At 43.5% G+C, this 25,670-nt stretch overlaps 1 protein-coding gene across 3 annotated transcripts in view; it reads right to left on the minus strand.

Moving 5' to 3' along the window:
• Positions 1-1,756: 1,756 nt before the first annotated feature.
• Positions 1,757-25,670, minus strand: part of PDCD1LG2 (programmed cell death 1 ligand 2) — a 65,736-nt gene continuing 41,822 nt past the window's right edge. For 2 of the 3 annotated variants that reach the window (XM_042964432.1, XM_042964433.1), the window contains exons 6-7: positions 24,190-24,239; positions 1,757-1,804 (exon numbers count right to left, since the gene is read on the minus strand). In XM_042964432.1, coding sequence (XP_042820366.1) covers positions 1,790-1,804; positions 24,190-24,239 — 65 coding nt within the window. In that variant the 3' untranslated portion in view covers positions 1,757-1,789. Of the gene's footprint in view, positions 1,805-8,056; positions 12,673-24,189; positions 24,240-25,670 lie in introns of those variants that run through there. The other variant, XM_007094150.3, reaches the window with a different exon arrangement.

Below are 25,670 nucleotides of genomic sequence, written 5' to 3' on the forward strand. Positions count from 1 at the left end.
ATAGTACTGAGAAAGGAATATGGCAAGTTGACATCGTTCTCAGGGAACCGTACCAGTGAAGTGTGGAAACCTGACTTGTTTGATGATCTATTATTAGAATATCTTGAGGACTTGTTTCAGTTGGCAGAGGAAAGTTTGTTCGTTTGAGGATAAGATCTTGAGAGTCATGCTGGGAATGAAAGATTCCTGTCTCTGGTATCGCTGTGAAACGTAAGTAAAGTTCCACTCCAGAGCCACATGCATCGTAGATGGGGTAGAGTTCAAATCCATTTCCTACCACCACTGCTCCACAGCCTTCTGACCTAAAAGAAGTTGAGTGACTAGTTGGAAATGCTATGGGGTCTTCGGATAAGAAGGAGACCTTATAAGTTTACCTCCCAAGGGAAGAATACCTTGTAGAGCATCCTGGAAAATGGTAGTCCCAGGATGTGTGAATACTTCCAAGAACCAGGAGATGAACCTTTGAGGAGTAGCTCTAGCTGTTGTTGAGTTCTCGCCAGTTCTTTTTTTTTTTTTTTTTTTTTTTTTTGGGACAGAGAGAGACAGAGCATGAATGGGGGAGGGGCAGAGAGAGAGGGAGACACAGAATCGGAAACAGGCTCCAGGCTCCGAGCCATCAGCCCAGAGCCTGACGCGGGGCTCGAACTCACGGACAGCCCAGAGCCTGACGCGGGGCTCGAACTCACGGACAGCCCAGAGCCTGACGCGGGGCTCGAACTCACGGACCGCGAGATCGTGACCTGGCTGAAGTCGGACGCTCAACCGACTGCGCCACCCAGGCGCCCCAAGTTCTCGCCAGTTCTGAGCCAAACTCTACTTCAGTGGAACTTGTACCCATTGAACGTGGCGTTCACGTCTTCCCTTAATAATTCTTCTCCGGGAGAAATACACCCAACTCCTTTAGGTATTCCTAATCTACATTGGTTTTCCTGTGACTGCATCTTCCAAGGATAGTCCTGGACCTGACTTCCCTAAAAGTGGCCCTTTCTCCCAAGGCTTAGTATATATTGACCTGGTTGAGTCAATCAGTAGCTCCTAAGGAGCTTCTTAAAGTGTAAAAGTGCTTTGAGACCTAAAGGAAATTCCACCAATGGAGCTGGGTTCCTCACTCCAGGTCTATTCCCATTTATCAATGTCCCAGTTAATAAGTAGGGCCTAGAATAGGACAAAATACTCTAGATGCAGGCTGGTTCAGATGTACAAGTTACAGCAAAACTATCTGTTCCCAGTTCCTAACAATATCCTACTATCAGATGTGCTAAAGCTCTTAGCTTTTTAGCAACTAGATTTCAATTTGGCCTGCATTTGTAGTTATGACAGATTTGTAGTTTACGAGTATGATGTCACTCATCATTTTATATTAAGTCCCTACAACTTTTTCATATTCACTACTGACAAACCAGGCTTCTTCTGTTTTTGGTGTTCACACAGGTAGAAGCAAACACTTTACACTCTATCTCCTTGGTCTTGACTCTGTCAATCTTAAATTATTTAATTTTTAAATTTTTATTAATTTTTTTAATGCTTACTTTTGAAAGAGAGACAGAATGAGAGCAGGGGAGGGGCAGAGAGAGGGGGAGACACAGAATCTGAAGCAGGCTCCACGCTCCAAGCTGTCAGCACAGAGCCCCACTCGGAGCTCGAACTCATGAGCTGGGAAGTCATGTCCTGAGCCAAAGTCAGATGCTTAACCGACTGAGCCACCCAGTAGATCCAATCTGGGATTTTAAATTAGAAAACTCTCACTTACCTAGCTAACTATTCTCCCTGCTTTATTAGTCTTCAGATATTACAGGTTCATCTTCTATGTCCATATGCAAGTCGCCGATAGAAGAGAAGTAAACAAACAAACAAAAAGGACAATTTTTTAATAGATGCTTTGTCAGTCTGACTTCTTCTCCCAACCATATTGTATACACACATATAAATGCAGCTCTTCATATGTGCTGTGATAAAAATCAAGATATTCTGTGTTTACAGCATCTCCTTCAGCTACCAAACTGGTATCTCTACTTAGAAAGAAATGGGTACAGTGGGCAAGTTACTTTACTTCTCTAAACCTGATCTGCCTGATCAGTAAAATGAGACTGTTGGCACTATTTCCTTTACTTGTTGTCAGTAACGCTCAGCTAGCCATTTGGCAATGCTCTGCAAGGTTTAACGTGCCACAGAAATGAAAACGATGATGTAACTACTGTTGAGTGCAGTGGGTTGGGCTTCACTGGTTTCCTCTTTTCTTATTTATTTATTTGGCAGGGAGAGAAAGAGAGAGAGAAAGACAGAGAGAGAGAGAGAGCCAGGGACAGGGCAGAGGGAGAGAGAGAGCATCTTAAGCAGGCTCCCTGTTCAGCACAGAGCCAGACAGGGTTCAGTCTCATGACCCTGAGATCCTGAGCTGAGCTGAAATTTAGAGCCAGGTGCCCAGCCAAGCGAGCCACGCAGGTGCCCCCGTTTCCTTCTTAAACCTGTCTGCCATGCCCGATGGCCATCAGTTCCTGACAAAACACTGGGACTGAATTTCTGATGTCCTTTTTTCCCTGACACCTGACTCTGATCCATACTCAGATTACGTGTCATTTGTTTCTTCTTGTTGCCACTTGCAGTTTCTGACCTGCGGGGCTTGTTGCTCAAGGCCCCATTCCCATGTGACCATTCCAACTCTGGACAGACTGACTCCTCAGCTCAGTGCCCCACTGTCAACACCCAGGAGCATGGAGTTTGTGAGAAGAATGACCAAAGAACTGAATGAATGATGAATGAGGGCCACCTTCATACCCGTCTCTGTTCCTTTGCCTATGGTTTTGGTCTCTCGTGGACAGACAGACAGACACAAAGATAAGTACATGGACAGATGGCTAGTTAGACAGGTAGACAGACTGACAGAGAGGCAGATCCAATGAAATACCATATGCAAAAGCAAGTTTTAAATGTGCTTGTACTTTCTGCCCTCGTTCAGGGCTGATTTCCAGCAGATGCTGGTATGGTTGCACCTTTGTCTTGGACAGAACTAGATAGAAAATAGTCCTTGTCCCAAGCAGGTGGAGTGCCCCCCCCCCCGCCACCATCCTGGCCATCTCCTGAGACTTGCTGCTTCTCCAGGACCTCCAGAAACCTCCCTTTGCCCCCACTTAGCAACCAAACGGGTAACTCTTGGCTCAGCAAGGAGCTTCCACGAAGCTTCTCCAGCCTTTGGACCAGTGTCGGTTCTGACTGGCCAGTGCCACTGCTGGGTAGGTTGGTGAAGTTTTTGAGTATCAGTCCTGCCCGCATTACTGCTCTACTTACTCCCTACCCATCACTAAAAATCTTCCAGGAGTAGGACATTTGTCCTTCCCTTTGCTTCTCCCTCCCACAGGGGGCCCCACCCACCCTGAGTTCCTGGGAGTCTTATGGTTTGTTTCCTCTCATCAGACACTTAACTGTATGTGGCCTTGCTTCTTCGACAACTTTCCCCATGTGTGGTTTCCCGTGTGGATTTATCCAGCTCTCTAAAAATCCCTTAAAGTGCAGGGTATCTAATAAAGACTTTGTAGCCCTCACATCTCCCACAGTGCTGACTGGGGGTCTTAGCCCCAGCCTAGAATCGGATAGATCCCAGCGACTAGACCAGCTGCCTTACCCCAAACAGCTCGGAAAGGGAGGGGATGCTGTTGGGGTGATCCAGTGGCTCCCCGGTCTCACTGGTGAACACTCAGAAAAGTGGAGCTCTGCCAACCTGGGCTTGAACTTTTCATTTTGCCTCTTGTCAGGGCGGGGGCGGGGGCGGGCGGGGAGGCGGCGGTTATAGATGGAGTCTGTCGGCTGGCATTTCCCCAGACAGCTTCCACATGTTACATTCCAGCATCTAGTCCCCCCTGTGCTTTCCTTATCTTCGTTTTTAGAACACTCAAAAAATTTTTGTGTTTTGGAAAGACCCCGCTTGCTCCCCACCCTTGAATTGCCTGCTTCAGGAGGGTGGTTTCTGAGGTCAACTCCCCGGAGGACTATGTGGAGGAGATGAGAGGGGCTCATCTGCCACATTCGTGTCACATGCACGGTCACAGCCCAGTCATGTGCTGTGTGCAAGGCTGATCCGACACTTAATTAAGCAGGGCAGGATGCTGGTAACCTGCACACCTTCTCTTAGTAAACTTTCCTTTTAGTTTCTGTTTAGAGTCTCTTTAAAACACAGGTGAAAGTTTGCACATGACACAAGGGAAAAGACGTGGGCTGTGCGTATAAAATTTTTGCCAAAAATACCATTATATTTGGCATTCGTGGGGCCTTTGGATTTTGCAGTTAGACATTGAAATTCTAAACTTTTGAAGTATTTTTAAAAAATCTTTTTAAAATCTAAATTAAAAAAACTGAGTTTATTTTTTTTTCAGGTTAAAGATGTTGGGTGTTTTTTTAATTTATTTTTAATTTATTTTTATTTTTATTTTTTAATTTTTTTTAACGTTTATTTATTTTTGAGACAGAGAGAGACAGAGCATGAACGGGGGAGGGTCAGAGAGAGGGAGACACAGAATCTGAAACAGGCTCCAGGCTCTGAGCTGTCAGCCCAGAGCCCGACGCGGGGCTCGAACTCACGGACCGCGAGATCGTGACCTGAGCCGAAGTCGGCCGCTTAACCGACTGAGCCACCCAGGCGCCCCTGTTGGGTGTTGTTTTAATTTTTATTTATTTTGAGAGAGCTAGAGAGCAAGCAGGGGAGGGACAGAGACAGAGCCTGGCACTGGTCTCAAACCCACAAACCGCAAGATTGTGACCTGAGCCGAAATCAAGAGTCGGGCGCTCAACCGACGGAGCCACCCGGGTGCCCCTAAATGTATTTTTTAAAATCTTTCACGACTCTAAAGAAAATAAAAACTGACCATAATCTCATCACATTGGCAGAGACCGTCTAGTTGATACATAATACTCATTAGTTTGAGGTGTACAACATCGTGATTTGATATTTATGCACGTTATGAAACTGATCACCGTAATCAGCAACCATGTGCCACCACACAAAGTTATTACAATATTATTGACAACATTCCCTATGCCGTGATGCTGCGACTTATTTATAACTGGAAGTTTATGCCCCTTACTCCCCCTCACTCAGTTTGCTTTCCCCGCCCTTCCCCTCTGGGAGTTACCAGTTTGTTCTCTGCATCTAAGAGTCTGTTTCTGTTTTGTCCCGTTTGTTCATTTGTTCTGTTTTGTTTGAATTCCACATATAAGCGAAATCATAGTAATACTCAAAATTTCTGAAAGAAATGACAGACATTCATTTCCTAATAGCACTTACACTGTCAGAAGGACCACCGCTATGCTATTGCTGGATATTAAAGTGTTTCAGTCATCAATAAGCTTTGTAGAGCTCTGGTTTCCGTATCAGAATATATACAAATATATGTATATGTATTAATATGAATGCTAATATTCTGTTTTTCCAATTTTTGTGCATGTGCTCGCAAAGTGAACATGTAAAATAATGCTTTGCAACAGTGCTGTGCGTTACCAAAAAAATCTTATAAAATAGAGGAAAGAGGGAAATTACACACAAGTCCACTACTTCAACAAAGCCCCATTAATATTTTGGTATGCTTCTCTCCAGCTTTTTGTTTTATTCGCACTTTTTTTTTAATTTTGTTTTTAATGTTTATTTTTCTGAGAGAGAGAGAGACAGACAGAGTGAGAGCAAGGAAGGGCAGAGAGAGAGGGAGACACAGAATCCGAAGCCGGCTCCAGGCTCCGAGCTGTCAGCACAGAGCCTGATGTGGGGCTCGAACCCACGACCCGTGAGATCGTGACCTGAGCTGAAGTTGGACGCTTCCCCAACTGAGTCCCCCAGGCACCCTATTCTCACTTTTTTTTCTTATTTATTTGTTACTTATTTATCTACTTGGACTTGGCATTGCAATAGAAAGAAAACCATTATTGTGACCACCCACATCATTGTTGCAGTTTGTCTCTCTCTCTCTTTCTCTCTCTTTACTTTACTAATTATCCTTAAGTGTCCAGGGCTTGTCTGGCATGTTAGATAATGAGAAATGGCTGTCATGTTAGTGAGCTTAGGTTTGAGTCCTGGTTCTACTGACTGTGTGAACTTGGGAAAATTATTTAGGAAATTTGTCTCAATTTTCTCATGTGAACCAGGAGGAGAACGCCCTTCCTACCTATCACATTGTTAAGCATGAAGAGATAACAGACGTAAACCGAGTGACATAGTGATGGGCTCAGGCTGGGTAAGTGCTTAATACATTTTTTGAAATTATTTTTTCAGCTTAAAATTATATCATAACAATTATTTTTCCATATAATCTTTTTAACTGTCATTTTATGATAGATAGTATTCTGCAAAACAAGTAAAATTCCTATGACTAACTCACTTCCACTTTGTATGACAGGTTATTTCCACTTTGGGGCCATGTAGATAATACTGTAATTAATACATTTTTTTCAATATAAAAACACGTTTTGCTTCAGTCTATGGATTTCCTTTAGAAAAATCCTTGGAATGGTATTTTTGGGTGAAAGTATAAACCTTGACATGGTTCTTGCTACATATCCAAGCATAGTTTTTGAGCTCACTTTTTTTAACTTGAGTAACTGAGGATAGGGTTTTGTACTTTGATATTTTCTTTTTAATTTTTTTTTAAAGTTTGTTTATTTTGAGAGAGAGAGAGAGAGCAAGGGGGCAGGGGCAGAGAGAGAGGGAGACAGAATCTCAAGCAGGCTCTCCACTGTCAGCGCAGAGCCAGATGCAGCTCGAACTCATGAACTGCACGATTGTGACCTGAGCTGTGACCTGAGCTGGAGCCGCTTTAACCGACTGAGCCACCCAGGTGCCCCTGTATCTTGCGATTTTCATTCAATGTTATGGCAAAGCTTTTTTTTTTTTTTTTAATTGTACATTTATATTGGCAGTGAATGTCTCCATGTCTTCGGCTTTTTCTATCTTTTGGATTATTTCAGATTTATAGATTTATAAAAGTACACTTACTTGAATAAATGGTATGCAGTATGGCCTGTAATCTATAGACAAATCACCCTCCAAAAAAATCATATTGATACGTGACCACTAACAGTTTATGAGTCTACCAATTTAACAACATATTTTGGAGCAATATGTATTATGGTTAAAAAGCATTTGTTGGGGCACCTGGGTGGCTCAGGCGGTTAAGGATCTGACTCCTGATTTCAGCTCAGGTCATGATTTCATGGGCGTGAGACTGAGCCCTGCATCGGGGCCCAGTGAGGAGCCTGCTTAACACTCTCTCTCTTTCCCTCTCTCTCTCTCTTTAAAAAAAACCAAAAAACAAAAAACAAAAAAAGCATTTGCCAATGTTATGACTGAAAAGGCCTCCTTAAGTTTTGTTTTGATTTAAACTTTAAATTACCTATAAGTTGAGCGTTTCATCTGCTGACTTTTAAAGCAAGGGGAATTGAGACACTGGGAAGCTGCCTGATTTGACCAGCAGCCTGAATAAAAATTATATATATATATATATATATATATATATATATATATATATATATATATATATTCAGGCCAATTATATTTCTGCTTGATGTGTGCAACTCCTAATACTTGGCATGAGTTGCTTCCTCTCTACTTCTTGAGCTGTTCTGTTTTACCATGGAGTTCTATTTTTACAGGACAAACAGAACTGAGCAGGAAACTTGTTCTTGGAGTTATTTCCCCTAAGAAGAGCCTGCTGTTGAGAATACAGAGTCGTGTTTGACAACGGAGTCAGCAAAAAGGAAGCGGAGGAAGAGATGGTGGAGACAATCTGGATCCTGCTGGCATCATCAGACCCCTGTGCCCACCTGCACCTCTGGCTGCTTGGTTGTATAAGCCAATGCATTCTGGGGTTTTTTGTTTTGTTTTGTTTTTAATTTAAGCCCATTTGCTTCAGGTTTTCTTTTTTTTTTAATTTTTTTTAATGTTTATTTATTTTTGAGACAGAGAGAGACAGAGCATGAACGGGGGAGGGTCAGAGAGAGGGAGACACAGAATCTGGAGCAGGCTCCAGGCTCCGAGCTGTCAGCACAGAGCCCGATGCGGGGCTCGAACTCACGGACCGCGAGATCATGACCTGAGCTGAAGTCAGACGCTTAACCGACTGAGCCACCCAGGCGCCCCTTCAGGTTTTCTTTCAATTCAAACCAAGTGATGCAACTGATACAAGTTCTATGAAATGCATTTAAAAATAGATTGATTTTTGTCCTATGCTCGTGGCCAGAGCGGTTCCCAATTGCTACTTTCTTGTCCAACTAATCAATAAATATATAATAGGCCCTTGTTACATGGTCAAATGCCACAAAGTTTAAGAAAGCTCCTTGTGCTACAATCTAACTGGAATCCATCGTCTCTGTATTTTCCTCTCTCAGGGAATGTATCTCCATTTATCCAGATAAGTTTTGATTCAGGAACTGGATGGTTGTTTACCTCCTGTTCTCAGTTCCAAGCCTACCTTCCTCTATTCTGTTCTGCCAGGTTGGGGCAGGGATTCAGCAAACCTCACTCACCAGCTTCCCCTGCCAGCTGGCTTCCTGTGAAGTTCCAAGAGACGGGAAACCCTAGGGGACCGGAATATCAGAGGCAAAGAATTCCTTCCTGTTTCCAGTTCCTGCATTTGTCACTTCTGTGGTGGCGGAAAGCAGAAAGTTAGCTGCTGTTGGCAGTTCCAAGATTTGGGTTTCTTTGGTATCTACTTTGTGCTCTTTCTGTCTTCCTGTATCTTTATTACCAATTCCCAATATTAAACCCACTGCACTTTCCTGCCTGGACCCTGGCTGATAGAGGACCTGATACTGGGAATCATCTTAGGGAACAGGCTCTCAAAAACAAGATTCTGAGATTTATTTGCTTTGAACTCAGAGCTGAACTCTTTGCCAATGGAAAGTGGGAGCGGGTAATCTATGGCATGCAATGGCGTTATGATTCATTAAATTGTCCTCTATTCTCGCTGGGTTGGAGTGCCAGCAGGAGGCAGGGTTTTGGAGACACATTAACTGCTGCCTAACGCTGGTAAAGATGATTCCGAGGAATGCAAGGTGAGCCGGCTGCTTCCGACTGCACCATGGTGCTTGCAGGATGGAAATAAACAACAAGCTTTCAGCTCAAATCATCTCTAAGGAATCAGAGGGCTTCCAAGGCTGCTCTAAAAATATCTCTTATTCCTTATAGTTATAGGACAGACATGTTTAGAAAAGCAGACCCAAACGAAACATTCACAGATGGGCCACGTCTCATATGCGAGAGTGGAGGTGGTCATTTAGAAGGAATCGACTCTGACATGAGGAACAGGAACCTTTGGGTGGGCGTGGATGAAGCTGAAAATCTGGACCTCCCCCTCCCCCCAAGTGTCACTGATCTTCCCTTGATAGTGGACGAAGCCTCTCATTTCCCATTTGATAATACCAGCCTTCCTTTGCTTGAAAACCCGTAGTAAGCACGTCTGAGGCAGTTGCCTTTGCATGGGGATCCCTAATCTTTTAAAACCCCACTGCTCCCAATGCCCATGGCCTTCAGGCTTTTATCTAGAGTCAGATCCCAGCATATTCAGGGAGAGAAGGGCAGAGTCTGGCTCTGGAGGAAAAGGCTTTACTCCAAAAGAATCACAAGGTTTTGTTAAATTCATGCTAGAACAGACCCAATATAGGCAGAGATGGATTGTAAGGGTATCAGATCAAGGAGAACACAATACAACATTGGGTTGGGGCCAAACTTAGGTAGCCCTGATATAATACACTTTCCATAGGTTTTTGGACTTAATGCTACCGTAGATTGTTTCAGCAGTAGCCCCAGGGAATCATGCCATTTTGTGTATCAGGCCCTCGTGTAATTCCTTCCACATTGATTTTGGCTTCGCTATTTGACTTGCTTTTGGCCAATGAGACGTTAGCAAGTGTGATACAGACGGAAACCTAAAAAGCACTTGCACACTGGGGTCTGCCCTCTCTTTGCTCCTTTTGGACTCGCTTCCATGTTGAAAGAGCACAGACAAATCTGCTGAAGACACACGGCCCAACCGACAGCCAGCACCAACTCCCAAGTCATGTGAACGAGGCCACCTAAGACCAGCATCTTCCAAATAATCTGTCAACTGACCACAAATGCACAAGGGAGCCCAGCTGATGCCGTGGAAAGCAGAAATGAGTTGCCCCAGCCGAGCCCAGCCTAAGTTGCTAATCTACAGAATCATAAATACATAAATGATAAACATAAGCCCTAAGTTTTGTTATACAGGAAAAGCAAGCAGAGACAAATGTATTAGTTTGAGCAGCTGGAAGTGGTCTGTTTACTCAGTTGGTTGGCTGACCCCTGTGGACAACAATGATGCAAGTTGATAGAATTTCTATGGAATAATGGGGCAATTTGTCATGTGTAACCTGTGCATCTTTCCTCCCCTTGAAAGGGCCCAAGGGATATTCCCTTCACTAAAGCACTGAGAAATGCATTAGTGAGGGAGCCCCACAACCTTGGGTGCCACCAGACGGCTGTTTTCTGTAGGACAAAGATGATGATAGGAAATGCTGCCACGGATATGGGCTTCCTGACTTCAATGAGATGATAAGATCCCAGAAGAGCAATCGGATTTTTTTACTTACAGCAAATCTTTAGTAGTGGCTGGCTCTAAGAATTAAGTAGTTGTCCGGCCTACCAAAGCATGGCTTGATCTATAGAATAGAAACCTGGCTTGAGTTTTCACAACTGAGAATCACAGCTTCTTCCCCAAATTCTTAGAAAGGACCCCGCGACAATGCCATGGGTACTGTAGATCTTCTTTCAAGCTATCCCCAAGGGGACTTCAAGTCATTCCTGAAGGTGTCTGTGCACTGGGGGAAATGGAAATACCCAGGCTTTTCAGGGATTCCTGAACGCTGCTCTGAAATGACACCAGTCCTTAGGAACCCCAAATGTCACCTGTGGTCCACTAGTCAAAGGAGAGGCTTACAGTGGTCAGGTGATGAACAGAGTTTGTGCCTAATCACATCTCATTGTGATCTGTGACTCAAGCACCCATTAAAAGTGATCATTAGGAGGACTAATCAACAATATAGGGTGTAAGCTTGTGGTACAATGACAAATTTGAAAAAAGGATGGAAAATTACAATGCTAGCTGAGATCGCATACATGTCTGGACAAGGACCAAATGCAAACAGCAAAAATGAAAATACTTGTGCTGAGATGATGAGATCATAGGTGGTTTTTGCTTGTCTGGCATTTCTCAGTTCCTCAAACTCTCCCGAATACTATTTTTGCTCCCTTTGTAAAAGGTACTTTTTTTTTTTTTTTAAAGACTTAGTGTTCATTCGGCTCTTTTGTTTCAAGGATTGCCTTTACATACTTTTAGCCAATCCTATTAATGTCATAAAAAGTAAGGATGTCACGAGTCGCCATTTTCTTCAATATTACGATGAGTCTCAGAGCCAAACATGCATGAGGCATCTATTCCAAGCAACAGGCTGCAGGACTGACAAACCCCTCCTCCCTCCTTGCCCTCCAGGAGCTTAGAGTCTAAGGAGAAGATGTATCATGTGCTCAAATCCTCATGATTCAAAACTGAGAAAGATAAGCTGCTAACCTAAGACTTGGCTCTAGATAATGTACACATTTGGATAGTTCATAGATCAGCAGGTGCCCTGAACTCCATGGCCCCAGTACACAGACCAAATTTCACATGGTTAACCTGCTGTTGCTGCGTGCTGTTACCCTTGACACGCACGGAAGGGGTTCCACGGCGTTTCTAAAGTGCCAACCATCAAAGGCCTTGACTAGTGAGTGTCACTGTGTCACAGACATGGAACCGAGTCACTGAAAGGTTAAGTTTAAAGTCACAGAGAGGGCCGGGAAAGGAGCCCTAGTTTGGGACTTTGACCATTATGGATGCCCATCTGAAATCTTTGCAGGTACAGCATACTAGCGTGCTAAATTTTTCTATGTATGCCATTGGTTTCTGAGGTTAAGAAAACAGAACTTTTTAAAGATGTAGTTTAAAACAAAATCATCCAACATGGTGCCATTGCAGGTTAAAAAAAATGCTTTGTGATTCAGACCTCACAAAATACTCAACAGCTTTTCTCCACGATTTGTAGCCGCCCACTGTGTACTTAAATGCTTTCTGTTAATTAAACAACTCAGATGTCAAGATTCCAGTAAGCCACATAACTTGTCAATTATGGCTTGACTGTGTGTAAACTCTAATGGTCTCAAAAGGCTTTTCCAGTATACCCAGAGGAAACAGTGGAGAAAATAACTCTATTGGCAATTCGTCCTTTCCTATAACTGAAACTTTCCATTCATCTCCGCTTCTGGAAATCACTTTGGAAACTTAGGGGGGAAACTCCCTTTGTGTTGAGTCTGGCAGCAAGAACGAGCTGCAGAGCACTCACTGGGGTCTCGGGTCCGGGGCGGTCATTTTCTAAAGTGCAGTAGTGCTTGCTTAGGGTCACAGGCTGCAGGGGTGGGTGCCTGGATGTGGGGAGGGCGGACTGCCTGACGTGCTCTGAGCACACCATGGCCAGGCGCTGCCCGCTCTCTTGGCGGTCTCCTCTTCAGTGCTGGAGCCACAAAGGCATTGGACAAGTGCAAACAACGAGCTCTGCAGGCCAGAGGATTCTTGTTCAGAGTCCAGAACATTCTCGAGGACGTCCCATCCGGTCACCCCAGCTCCTGAAAACACAGGTTCAAATCTGGGGAGACAAGTCCACAAATAGGAAAATCACTTTGCTGATTAGAGAAGAGATAACCTCTCAAAAACAGACTGGAGTGAGAAACGGCCGTGGGGGAAGAGCTCATCTATCTGGAGGCAGCAGAGGTCAAGACCTTTGTGCTTCCCCCCTGCACCATGGTCCTCGTCCACGTCTTCAGCCTCTCTCTCCAGACCTGTTGCAAGAGGCCTCTCCGCTCTGTTCTCAGGCCTGCAGTCAGCCCAGTGACACTGGAGCACGGTTGGCGGGGCTCCCCGTTCAAAGCCTTTTGTAGCTCCCCACGGAGCCAGATATGTCTGTTGGCTCCTGCAGACGCATTCTCCACCCTGCTCTACCCTGCTCAGGTCACCGGAGGGTGACCTTGGACTGCTCACTGGGCTCTCTTTCCCGCCGGCTTGCATGCCATGCTTTCCCTCAGACTAGGGGATAAAGAAGGCTGTAACGAGTAGCATAGTGAGGTTGGGATGCGCTTCAGCAACCTCCCACACAGGCTGCAGGCGCATCTGGCCTAGCTCTGATTTGCTTTGGTCAATGAGATGTGGACGGAAACCTGAAAAACACATGCATGGCAGGGTCTGCCTTCTCTTTGCTCTTTTTGGACCCACTTCTGTGTTGAAAAGAGCACAGACAAACCTGCTGAAGACACACGGCCCAACCGACTGCCAGCGGCAACTCCGAGACATATGAATGAGGCCACCTAAGACCAGCATCCCCCAAACAATCTGTCAACTGACCACAAATGCACGGGGGAGCCCAGCTGATGCCATGCAAAGCCTTGCAGGTGGCCTTCTCCTATTGCTGTTCTCACCAGCATTCTGGTAACTATGCCTTCCCCTGGGGCGCCTGGGTGGCTCAGTCGGTTGAGCGTCCGACTTCAGCTCAGGTCATGATCTCGCGGTCTGTGAGTTCGAACCCCACGTCAGGCTCCGTGCTGACAGCTCGGAGCCTGGAGCCTGCTTTGGATTCTGTGTCTCCCTCTCTCTCTGCCCCTCCTCCGCTCATGCTCTGTCTGCCTCTCTCTCTCTCTCTCTCTGTCAAAAATAAATAAACATTAAAAAAAAATTTAACTATGCCTTCCCCCGTCCCCTCTAGGCCTAGGGGTGCTCAGCTCTCCCCTGCTCTTGCCAGTTTCAGGTCGCTCAACCTCCCCACCGCCCCCTTCCTGCCTTTGCAGCTAGTAAGCTTGCCTCAGTCACCCCTTCTGAGTGTGGCCTCTGTTTCCTGCTGAGACCTGAGGCATGCATGCCTAAGGAGCAACATCTAACCTCCTTTGCCTGGAATTCCTGGCTCACAGCAGGGCCCCCGACCAGCTTCCCTCTGGCTTCACACCTAGCTTTTTCCAGGCTGGGATCACACGCCTTTTCCTACAGATGTGATGTCCCCCTGCCTCTGCCCTTCCCCCTGTGTCCCCTCTATCTAGAATAGTCTGTTATTCGCATGTTTGCCTGGTGCAAATGTCACCTCCTCCATGAAGCCTTCCCTCTTCCCTGATTGTCCCCAGCCTAAAGTGATACTTTCTCCATCTCTGAATTTTCATGTATTTTTTGTACTTCTTGTAAAGCCATAGGGAACTAAAATACAAAATACACAGACTTCTCACACAATTAAAAACTCACAAGCCCAGGGGCACCTGGGGGGCTCAGTCAGTTAAGCGTCTGACTCTGGATTTTGCCCAGGTCATGATCTCATGGTTCATGAGTTCAAGCCTCACAGCCGGCTCTGTGCTGACAGTATGGAGCCTACTTGAGACTCTCTCTCCCTCTCTCTCTGCCACTCCTCTGCTTGCACTCTCTCTTTCTCTCAAAAATAAATAAATAAATAAATAAATAAATAAATAAATAAATAAATAAGTAAATAAATAAACATTTTTCTTAAAACCGTCACAAACCAGGTGAGTGAGGAGGTTACTTTCTCTTCTCCTCTTTCAGCCCCCACCCGCCTCCTTGGAACAGCTCCGCTCTACATGGAAGGAAGCTGGATGTGGGGCGGGCATTTCTGGGGATTCTGAGGATAGGTACATAAGGTGGGCTTTGGGATAAAGTGATAGTTTGAGCGCTTCATGATTTTCCAAATATGTTCCGAGAAGCACAATGTACCTTAGAGGCCTTTGCAGGGACCTAAGGCAGGGTGTATATACCCCTCAGTCTGGTTTCACCACTGTTTTAACATGCTTTTGCGAGATAATTGAAAAATATATTTATATATATACCGGTCTCTGCCCGGGGCTCCTGGCACAGAACTCCTAAAGCACTTGTAATTTTCTAAGTGATAAGAGCATTGGGAACATCTTTGTCGTAATATTCGGTCTTTGACTTCACTTCCTGACAGAGTTCCTAAATCCCTTGAAATTTCCTGGATGACAGCAGTGTCTTTTGTTGTAATGAAGTGAATCTTGATGAGCTCCTGGATGGGACAGGTCACCAAGAAGACTAAGCTATGGTGAGAGGCTTGGAATTTTCAGTCCCACCCCTCACCCCAACCCCATTCTCCAGAGAGGGGAGAAGGGCTAAAGATGGAGTTAATGATTGGTCATGCCTATGTGATAAAGCCTCCATAAAAATCCCTGAAGTAGGGCTTCCAGGGGCTTCTCTGTTGTGGAGCACAAGTTGGTACTGGGAGAGTGGCACACACACAGAGTGTGGACGCCCCCACATATCTTGCCATATGCATTTCTTCTATCAGATGTTCACTGTATTGTTTATAACCCATTATTGTAACTTAATAAACAGTAAGTAAACTGTTTTCCTTGCTTCTGGGAAGCGCTCTATCAAATTCACCAAACCCGAGGAGGGGATGGTGGGAACCTCAGATTATTTATAGCTGATTGGTCAGAAGCAGAGGTGACAGCCTGGGCTGGCCATTGGCATCTGAAGTGGGGGGTGGAGGGTGGGGAGGGCAGTCTTGTGGGACTGAGCCCTTAACGGGTGGGATCTCATGCCATCCCCAGTGACATAGGGTCAGACTTGAGTTAAATCGTAGGATACCAAGCTGGTATCCCAGAGAACTTCCGGGTGGGGAAAAAGCCCCATGCATTCACGACAGAAGTGTGTGCATAGTAGTGACAGTAAAGGAGACCCAGAGGAGGAGGACTCAAGTTTCCCCACTCAGTATGTACAGGTGTTCTGTCTAATGTTTCCTTTATGAAAGGGTTATCATGGGAAGAAAAGAAAGAAAAGACTGGAAACCACTGCACAGAGAAGGCACCTGCACCATGGCGGCCTGTGGAGGCTATGGTCAGTTCTTAGGTGGAAGTTCCTAAGGGGAAGACAAGAGACTCAGACAAAACAAAACAAACACAGATTTGATCAACTGCTAGGGGGTATACAGAAATCTGGGCTCTTTTCATTTTAGCCCAAATTATACCAATGAAAACAGTGTTTTGAGTACCTTATCTCCAACTCTTGATTGTAAGAATCTTGGAATACTAACGTTGTGCCTCATTCACCCTCACGACTTCCTCACAGCCTACCTGACAGAGTCTTGCAAATAGACAGTGCATATTTCAGAGTGAATGAATTAACGAGTAGCACTATACTGGGAATCACAAGACCTTTTATTTTTCTGTTATTATTTCACTCAAGAAAGTTATGTAACATCCCTTAGTCCAAATCTTGCCATTTGTAAAATGAGGAAGTCAGGTTACATGGTTTGTAATCTCTAACAAACCATGTCATGATGACTAGGATAACTTTTTTTAAAAAGGAAACATGATATAGATCTATGGGATCAGAATCCACTCCTGAAGCTATTCTGGTTGATAGCTCGGTGGCCTGCACGAGATCAAGAAGCCATGGTCCCAAACCTGATCTCTTACATCCTTGGAGTATGGATCCACTCCTTGTAGGCTCACTAGGTTAAGAAGCTCTGAAAATCAACTAAGACATTGGTATGTGTCCTTGAAACAGGGTATAGCATTCCTCTCCCTAAAGTTGACAAGGACCCCATGGAGAGCTCTGTATATGCATTTGTTATATAGGATACAAAGAGGTGATACATACGGTGAGAGGTGAGGATAGAGACAGAGATCATCCTTCATCTAACAAGCACCCCTGGGTACTTAAAAGTGATACATGGGGACATTTTACTTTTTTATTTTTCTTATTTTAATGTCTATTTATTTTGAGAGAGAGAGTAAGAGAGAAAGCACGTGCCCGTGAGCAGGAGAGGGGCAGAAAGAGATGGAGAGAGAGAATCCCAAGCAGGCTCTGTGCTGAAGGCAGAGCCCAATGCAGGGCTTGATCCCACGACCACGAGATCATGACCTGAGCCAAAGTCAAGAGTCGGACACCTAACCGACTGAACCACCCAGGTGCCCCAACATTGGAACATTTTAAAATGTATTCAAGTACAAAGAAAACTCAGAAAATATAAAAGAAGAAAACAATACAAGTTTCCAGAATATAATGCTTATGGGCATTTAAATATTTTTCTTCACTGGTTTGGGAGAAAGGGGTGTGACGGTATATTAAAAACATTTTTTAAATAAAGCATTAATGATATAGTAAGTATATTTTTATATCTTACTGTTCTTTTCTTTTTGTTATATAGAAAGCCTTTCCCCATATTATCACTCCTGAGAAGCAGAACTGTAAGCGACAATATATAGTGTATTGAGTTGAGGTTCCAGGATTTCCCTGTTGAATCAGTCAGGATAGACTTGATTATGCTGCAGTAACAAACAACCCCCAAATCTCTATTATTTAAATCAAATAGTAAACAAAGCTTCCCTGTCCACTGAGGGTCAGCAAGGGGCTGACCATTATTTGTAGTTACTCAGAGACCCATGCTGATGTAGCAACACTACCCCAAATGTTGCTAGTTGCCACACCAGATGGAAAAAGAATACAGCAAAGCACAAGCTAGGCCTTACATCTTCTACCCAGAAGTCACACATCACTTAAGCTTATATTTAGTTGATCAAAACAAATCACATGACCACACCTAACTACAAATTAAGTGCAGAGAAGTGCAATCCTATTACATCACACAAAAGCAAGAGATCCAGGAAATATGTGAAATAACACTAATGACCACCACATCCACCATGGAGAAGGATGGTAATGAGCTCTTTGGCCACATTTAGTTTGATCTGAGTCTTTTGATCCTGTAATAAAGTTAAGGCCTTGAAAGCCCATCTGGGAAGGCTGAGAAGTCTGGATTTCCACAAGAATAAGAATAGGCAACACCTTTCCCAGAGTTGCCTAGAAAGTTCAAGGCAGAGCTATGGAGTGGAAAATCAAGCCCTGTACAGCTGATGCCTGAGCTTCTGAGCCCTGCTGGGCATTCTCACATTAATCAGGTCTCACTTCAATCTCTGGTCAGTGAAGCAAAACCACCAAGCCCATCCCTTCTTAAGTGGGAAGGGAGACTGTTTATCTGTATCAAAGTCTTGTGAGAACTATGTGTGACAAATATGCTCAGGGCAAGTCCCGGGACTCTAGCTACCGAGGTGATGTGACTAAGAACAGGAGGGTCAGGATGACTCCTGGACAGCCTAGAACTTGACTGTCCCCACGTGGGTGGTTTGGAGGTGAGGCAGAGCTGGGATGGCAGAAGATAGAGGTGGGAGATCGAGAGCTCTGAGCTGGCTGGACCAAGCTCTTCCCAGAGGGGCTCTGTCCTCAGACTTTATGGAGCTGAGATAGGAGTTGGGGGTAGTGTTAGAGTATTTAGCACAAGACCAAGTACATTCACTGTGAGAGAAGGCACAGAGCCATGGAGAACTTCTGGGGCACCAAACATTTTCTGTAGGGCCAGGTTGTAAAGTATTTAGACTTTATGGGCAATATAGGCTTTGAGACAGTTACTCAACTCTGCCATCAGAGGCGGGGGGCAAGGGTGTGAACACTGGGAATGATACGGAAACAGTGAGCACGGCTGTGCTTCAATAGTATTTTGCTTACAAAAACAGGAGGCAATTTGGCCCCCTGGCTACAGTTCACCTAATCCTTAAAAAGGAGTTGATATATGTTAGTGGATAATAGAATGTTAACGTTGGTTGGCCAGCATTTCATAGGTGCCTACTGAAAGTACAATGCATCCCAGGATGGGATGGGCTCTTAAAGGAAGAAGGCACTGCACCTGCTTCTTAGAGATGTATAACTTGGTCCTCTGGGAACTGTGGATCCTATTGCCTGTAAGCTTTTTATCTAGCATAACTGTTATAATTAATACATTTATTTCCTTTTGATAAATATGTGACATATAGGACATTTATGTTTATGACCTGGTCCTGTGAGCCCAATTTTACTATACCCAATACTGTTTTCTTCAGATAAGAAGAAGCAGCTTAGCAGTAAGTGACAAATCAAGGGCAAGTTTATAAAATATATAGCAGGTAATGGGTTACTATTAACTGTAAGTGAAGACATAACTAAAAAGATGAACAAAAGATACATAGGCAGTTCCCAAAAGAAGATAAAACCTGTAAATTTGTGCAAATGTTTTATCTCACTAATAACTTGAAAATGCAAATTAAAGTAATGATGACGTACAGTTTTCAATTTCTAAATTAGCAAAATTTAAAAACGATAATACCCAGCATTGGAACAAACGCAATGATGAAACTACATCTTTCATATATTGCTAGTATAAGTTGGTACACCCTTTTAGAGGGCAATTCAGCGATATATTTTGAGAGTCTTAAAAATGTCTATAGCTTTACTCCAGTAATTTTACATCTTAGATTTTACCTTATGGTAATAATCGGAGCTGCAGATGAAGATCTGTGTATAAGATTATTCATTGTGATGATATTTATTTATTTATTTACTTATTTATTTATTGTAAGCTTGTTTGTTTTGAGAAACAAAGAGAGAGAGTAGGGGAGGGGAGAGAGGGAGAGAGAGAGAATCCCAAGCAGCACAGAGCCCCACACAAGGCTCGAACTCATGAACCATGAGATCATGACTGGAACTAAAATCAAGGGTCAGACGCCCAACTTACTGAGCCACCCAGGTGCCCCTAATTGTGACAATATTTAAATAACAAAGACATAAAACAACTCTGAGGTAGATACTAAAGGTAGAGCAATAGAGAATTAGATAAGTCCTAGTCCATATATACAATAAAATATCAAAGCCATTAATTATATTTTTAGCACATGGGTAACACTAATGACATAAAATTAAGTTACAGAAAACTATATCAAGCTATACATACTATAATTTAATTTCATAAAATTTAAATACAGAAAAACATTAGAAATTAAAGCACTATTAAATATTAACCACGGTAATCTGTGTGCAATGGATTTTTTTTTTCATTTTTGCTCAGAAAAAAATATGTAATTTTTAAAAAGTTCTAGGGGTGCCCGGGTGGCTCAATCGGTTGAGCATCTGACTTAGGCTCAGGTCATGATCTCACAGTTCGTGGGTTCGAGCCCCACATCAGGCTCTATGCTGACAGCTCGGAGCCTGGAACCTGCTTCGTATTCTGTGTGTGTCTCTCTCTCTGCCCCTCCCCTGCTCATGCTCTGTCTCTCTCTGTCTCTCGAAATAAAATTAAACATTAAAAAAAATTTTTTTAGTTGTAAAAGTTGTATTAGTTATTTATTTTTGAGCTGGCCAACACAATTAAAATTAAGCAAGATTCATCGTTTAGTAGTAAGACAAATTAGGTCAAAATCAGTCAATTTTTATATTTATTGCAGAATAAACTATAAGAAGCACAGACAAATGGATAGTAAGACAGACAAGTCATTTCCAAACCCTTCAGTTTAATTTTATCAAGCACTTTTGGTGACAGGGCTGTTTTTCCCCTTCCTGATTTACTCAACTATTCATTATTTCAAAACACATAAAGTGCAGAATTCTGATACCACACATGTCCTTTTTTTGTTGAAAGAGGCAGTGAGCTGAGGAGAAACAGCCCTGTGAAATAAATAGAAAACCCTAAATAGTGAGTCTGCAGGCACCGGGGTGGCAGGTTCATGGATGAACAGGTTTTAGACAGAGCCCTGGCCTCTAGGACAACTCTGTGACCAGAGAATAGTCACATACTTCTATTTTTTGAGGCTCAGGAAGGTCTGACAAATTCATTTACTCCAGCCAAGACTGCCTCTCTCCTGTGGTAGTGCATGTGATGGTTAGTTTTCTGTGTCCATTTGGTTAAACTATCGTACCCTGTTGTTTGATCAAATGTTAGTCTAGATGTTGCTGGAAAGACGTTTTGTAGATGTGATGAATGCTTGTCATCAGTTGACTTTAAATAAAGCAAATTTCAGGGTGTCTGGGTGGCTCAGTCAGTTAAGCGTCTGGCTTCAGCTCAGGTCATGTTCTCACTGTTTGTGAGTTTAAGCCCCACATCAGGCTCTGTGCTGACAGCTCAGAGCCTGGAGCGTGTTTCATATTCTGTGTCTCCCTCTCTCTCTGCCCCTCCCCCATTCATGCTCTGTCTCTGTCTCTCTCAAACGTGAATAAATGTTAAAAAAAAATTTTTAATTAAAAAAAATAAAGCATATTGCCTTCTCAGAATGTGGGTGGGTCTCATTCAATCAGTTGAAGAGCAACAAATGAGGTTTCCCAGAGAAGAAGGAATTCTGCCTCAGACTGTAGTATAGATATCTCACCTGAGTTCCCAGCCTACTGGCCTACTCTACAGATTTTGGATTCCTAATTTCAACTCCTACCCGAACTTCTTCCAGCCCCCAAGCCTGCCCTATAGATTTCATACTTGCCAGTGTCCTAGTGGTTCTGTGGTTCTGTTTCTCTGGAGAATATTCAAGTGCCCCTTGGTGGATCTTACCTTAGATTGTGTAGCTCACAGAAAAACTGGAGTCTAAATCTCTTGAATTTTAGTCATGACCTCTTCTTTATAAAAATTAACATTTCAGGCATACAACAAACTAGGAGAATAATATCGTCACCATCGGCATCCCTACCACCCGGTTTAAGAGGTTAAATTTGGTTGTTTTTGTACTTTTACTTCACATGACTGTTTCCATAAACACTACATAGAGGTTGTTTGCAGTTTTTAAACTCTATAATTGCCCACACATTGTCTCTATCTTTCTGCTGTGTATCTTTTCTCCCCAAATTATATTTTTCAGATTTATCCATCTCAAAAATACATCTATTTTTTGTGCTTTCATTTTAGTTGTTTATATTTCCTATTCACCTGTATTTCTGATTTGTTGCTATTGTAAATAAAAGTACCAGGAACATTCCTGTGTGAGCCCTCTTTGATGTATATCTAAATGGTCCTGACCTCTTTACATCACACCACATATTTAAGTGCCAGGGAGGGGTGAGGAAGAGAGAAGAGAAGCATCATTCTTTCACCTCCTTTACTCTCCCTCCCCAGGTTAGAAGGCACAATGGACGAATATATGTTACTGGTTGGGGGGAAAGAGAAGAGAATTAGCCTCCCTCCCTCCCTCCCTCCCTCCCTCCCTCCCTCCCTTCCTTCCTTCCTTCCTTCCTTCCTTCCCTCCCTCCCTCCCTCCCTCCCATCTTTCCTCTTTTTGTTGTTTTTTGTTTTTCAAGTAGGTTTCACCCCCAGAATGGGGCCCAATGCAGGGCTTGAACTCACCACCCTGAGATCAACATTGAGCTGAGACCATAAGTTGGATGCTTAACCAACTGAGCCATCCAGGCACCCCAGTCTAATTTCTTTAATTTGACTTTTGACCAAGATATTTACTTTACTTTGAATTTCACCTACCATTTAAAAAAGAGTATGAGGTTTTTCTGCTTATAAGGAGATGCATTGTTTAAAAATGGCTGTGATACCCTGTTAATCCAAGAAAGTCCCTCTATTAACCATGTGCTACTCAGGCCATGTGGCAGGCCATAGGATGAGACATGCAGAATGGCCGCAAGCCTTTGAGCCTCCCTCAATTCCTCACATACATGGTTTTGCCTTCATTACTCAGATTCTAACCCCTTTTCTGACAATACTTTCTCTCTAGGGGACAGGTTGCAACTGGTCCCTCATAGGTTCAATTAGCCTATGGACATATTTTATTTGGTTTGTTTGATATTTGAAATACTTCCAGCAAGCATTTAATAACTAGGACATTTTATAGAAAAATCTGGATTTCATCTTCTTCAACAATGTTAGCCTGGTGCTAAATTCACAGGAATATGCCCTCCAGTTGGTCACCATCCCCTATCTGGTTATAGTGTGCCCTTCTTTGTCATTTCAATACTTGCCTGGCCGTCTCGGCATCTGAGTTTACCTTACCACCTCTGCTCTCAAACCAACTGCTCTGTGGCTCTACAGCAGACACCCTTTTTCTCTTCTTCCTTATGCTGAGCAGTTGAAGGAGACGCTTATACAAAGACTCAGAGCTCATGAAGCACAAATACTGAGGTCTCTCCCATGGAAACCCACATGTAGACCAAGTATCCCAGTCTATCGGACTATAGGAGTTTTGTTTCTCAAGGAACAGATGTTTCAGTTAGTACTGCCAGTAATAATCTGAAACTTTTCTGAGTTAAGAATATATCATTGTTGATTCAGAGCAATTCAGCACAACTAGACCTTAAGTATAGTCCAGACCTAAACTGCCTTTGTTCCTTGTTCTGTGCCCAGGGACGAGTATTGCAGTAATGGGATGTGTTTTCACGAATGGCTTTCAGGGATGTGGTAGGAGGGAGCAGGGCCCAATGTCATTCCTGTCAGTCATATTTTGTACTTCTGAGCTGCCAGGCACTGACCCTGGTGTTGAAGGTTTTTTAGAGTTGTTTTCACAGTTGGTGCCTCTGGAATTTTACAGACACATTCAACAGAACTCTAAAATGACCAGTTCTGAATATTTCAAGTAGCTGATAGCAAAGTTATTTACAAATTTCTATGAGTTGCCTATGATTTTGGCAAACTCATGAGCTCGTGCATCACACCATGTGATCCCCAGATTTCAAAAGGAAAGGTGGTTTTCCTAAGAAAGCTAGAAATACCCGTTGTGCAAGAGGACCCAGGTCTGGTCCCCAAAACACCACTTCCCCAGGGTCTAAGCATTTCATCCAACCAGGCTGAATGATTTTTAGCAACCCCAATTCTCCTGACCTCCATATCATATCCTTTCCCACAAATTCCAGCTCCAAGCCTGTCAGCCTCATGAAGAGACTTCTATTCTCCCAACTTTGACCCACAGCCCCCAACGATGTACTTAACAACGGTTGCAAAAACATGAGTTGTTGATCGGTTCAGATTTGAGTATCTTCCCTTGCTGTTAAGTGTTAAACATGTTTCTAAGCATGTGGGCCCTGATGTCCTGTGCAGATTCCCGGTAATGCCTAGTAATAGAGACAGACCAAAGAGTACACAACTATTCTGTGGCTGCACAGCAGACACTTTTTTTTTCCTCCAAGAGAGGTGTGGAACAACCTAAGGTCACAGTAGCAACGGGCAGAAATGCCACTGAACAGGAAGATTCTGTGCAGGCTGAAACTATTCCATTGCCCTTTTGTGCATTCCGAGAACAGGGCTTATTTCTTAATTTAACCTAGGAGAAGAAAAGAGGTGAAAGAGATAAGGTAAGTCACGACTACTTACAGCTCTGTTCACTTCCCTCCTTATTGTGGTGACTGATCTTTTGGTTGTGTCTGAAAAAGAGAAATCCCAGGGACAGGATAAGATTACTGAGAAAAGTGTTCTGTTTATAGGCTAACAGATGGCAGAATGAAAAGTTAATCCAAATAAATCACATGTAGAAGCCAAATGCCTACTGTGGCTTGAGACATCAGGCTGAACAACAGATAAGGGAAAACTGTACCCTTAGGCAAAAACCTTGAACAAAATAGTAGGTCTACTTTCCATTCTTTTCTCAGCCCCTGGCCACCAGGCACTCAAAGGCTGAGGGACTCTTAATTTGGGTATTCAGCCCCAGGAAACGTCTGGCTTCAGAATTCTCTTTCCCTGTTCTGCTTTGCTCTTGACTGTCACTTCCTTCTGGTCTGCCCTACATGAAGCAAAAGGGCTGATCAATTAATTTATACTAAGGTGTACATGACCGATATTGTTCCAGAGGAACTCGGGGCAGAAGCACAAGTTCACATAACAGGATGTTGTTCACCACTGTTTCCCTGGTTTCATCTCTTTTTCAACCCTTGGTGTCACGTGTTCCCTGTCCCAGCTCTGATTTTCTTCTAGAGCTTGATGCCCGGGTTCCTAAACTATGTGCATCCCTACTTCTGCTTTTGCTCTGTACACTAGATTTTTAGCAACTGCCTCATGACAATACCACCCTTGGCCTGGACTTTGAGGGCCTCTATCCAGCACTGAAGTCTCCCCGAAGAGGAGTTACATTTGAAAGGAGCCTAAGAGTTAACCCATAGAAATTGCCCATGAATGATGGAGTTTCAGTCCAGTCCTCTCTAACGCTTGAGAAAGTGCTGCCATGCTGTAGTGCTTCCTTAACCATCAGACAACATATTTGGTCTTTGGTTTAAATTGATGTAAAGTTCCAGCTCAGTCTTTTAGGGCAGTGCCATTCAAAGTGTAGAGTCCATGGGCTGGGGCTGGTGGGTGAACGATTTGTTACCAGCCCACAATGAGACAATTACCGAGATTTAGTATAACACTTAGCAACTTCTATAGTAATCCTTTTACTGTGTTTTTTTCTGATCATATTTATTGACATGTCAGAGGTTTATTGAATCCAGTAAAAACTGGCCTTATTGTTGTATGTCTTTGTTCTTTTTATTTTACTTTTTAGTAATTAAGTTTTAGTATATATTGCAAAAGCATTGACGCTAACATATTGGAAATGTAAAAATAAATGGTTCCTTATAACAGAAAGTTTGAGAAATATTATTCTTATGAGCTGCAGGCCTGTTCTAGAGATCTGGTCTCTTTATAGCTGGTGACTCCTCCTGGATTCTGTTCTTGACTTTGCCATCGGCACAGCCAATGATCAAGCCATTCAATTATTTTGGGTTGAGACTCTCTCCTTCCATTGCCCAACATAATACTATCCAGACTGAGTCAGTTTTTATTATTTTGCAACAAGAAGGCCATACAGCATCAGACAGACT

This window comes from Panthera tigris, chromosome D4, assembly GCF_018350195.1.
Source record: "Panthera tigris isolate Pti1 chromosome D4, P.tigris_Pti1_mat1.1, whole genome shotgun sequence".
Classification (NCBI taxonomy): domain Eukaryota; kingdom Metazoa; phylum Chordata; class Mammalia; order Carnivora; family Felidae; genus Panthera; species Panthera tigris.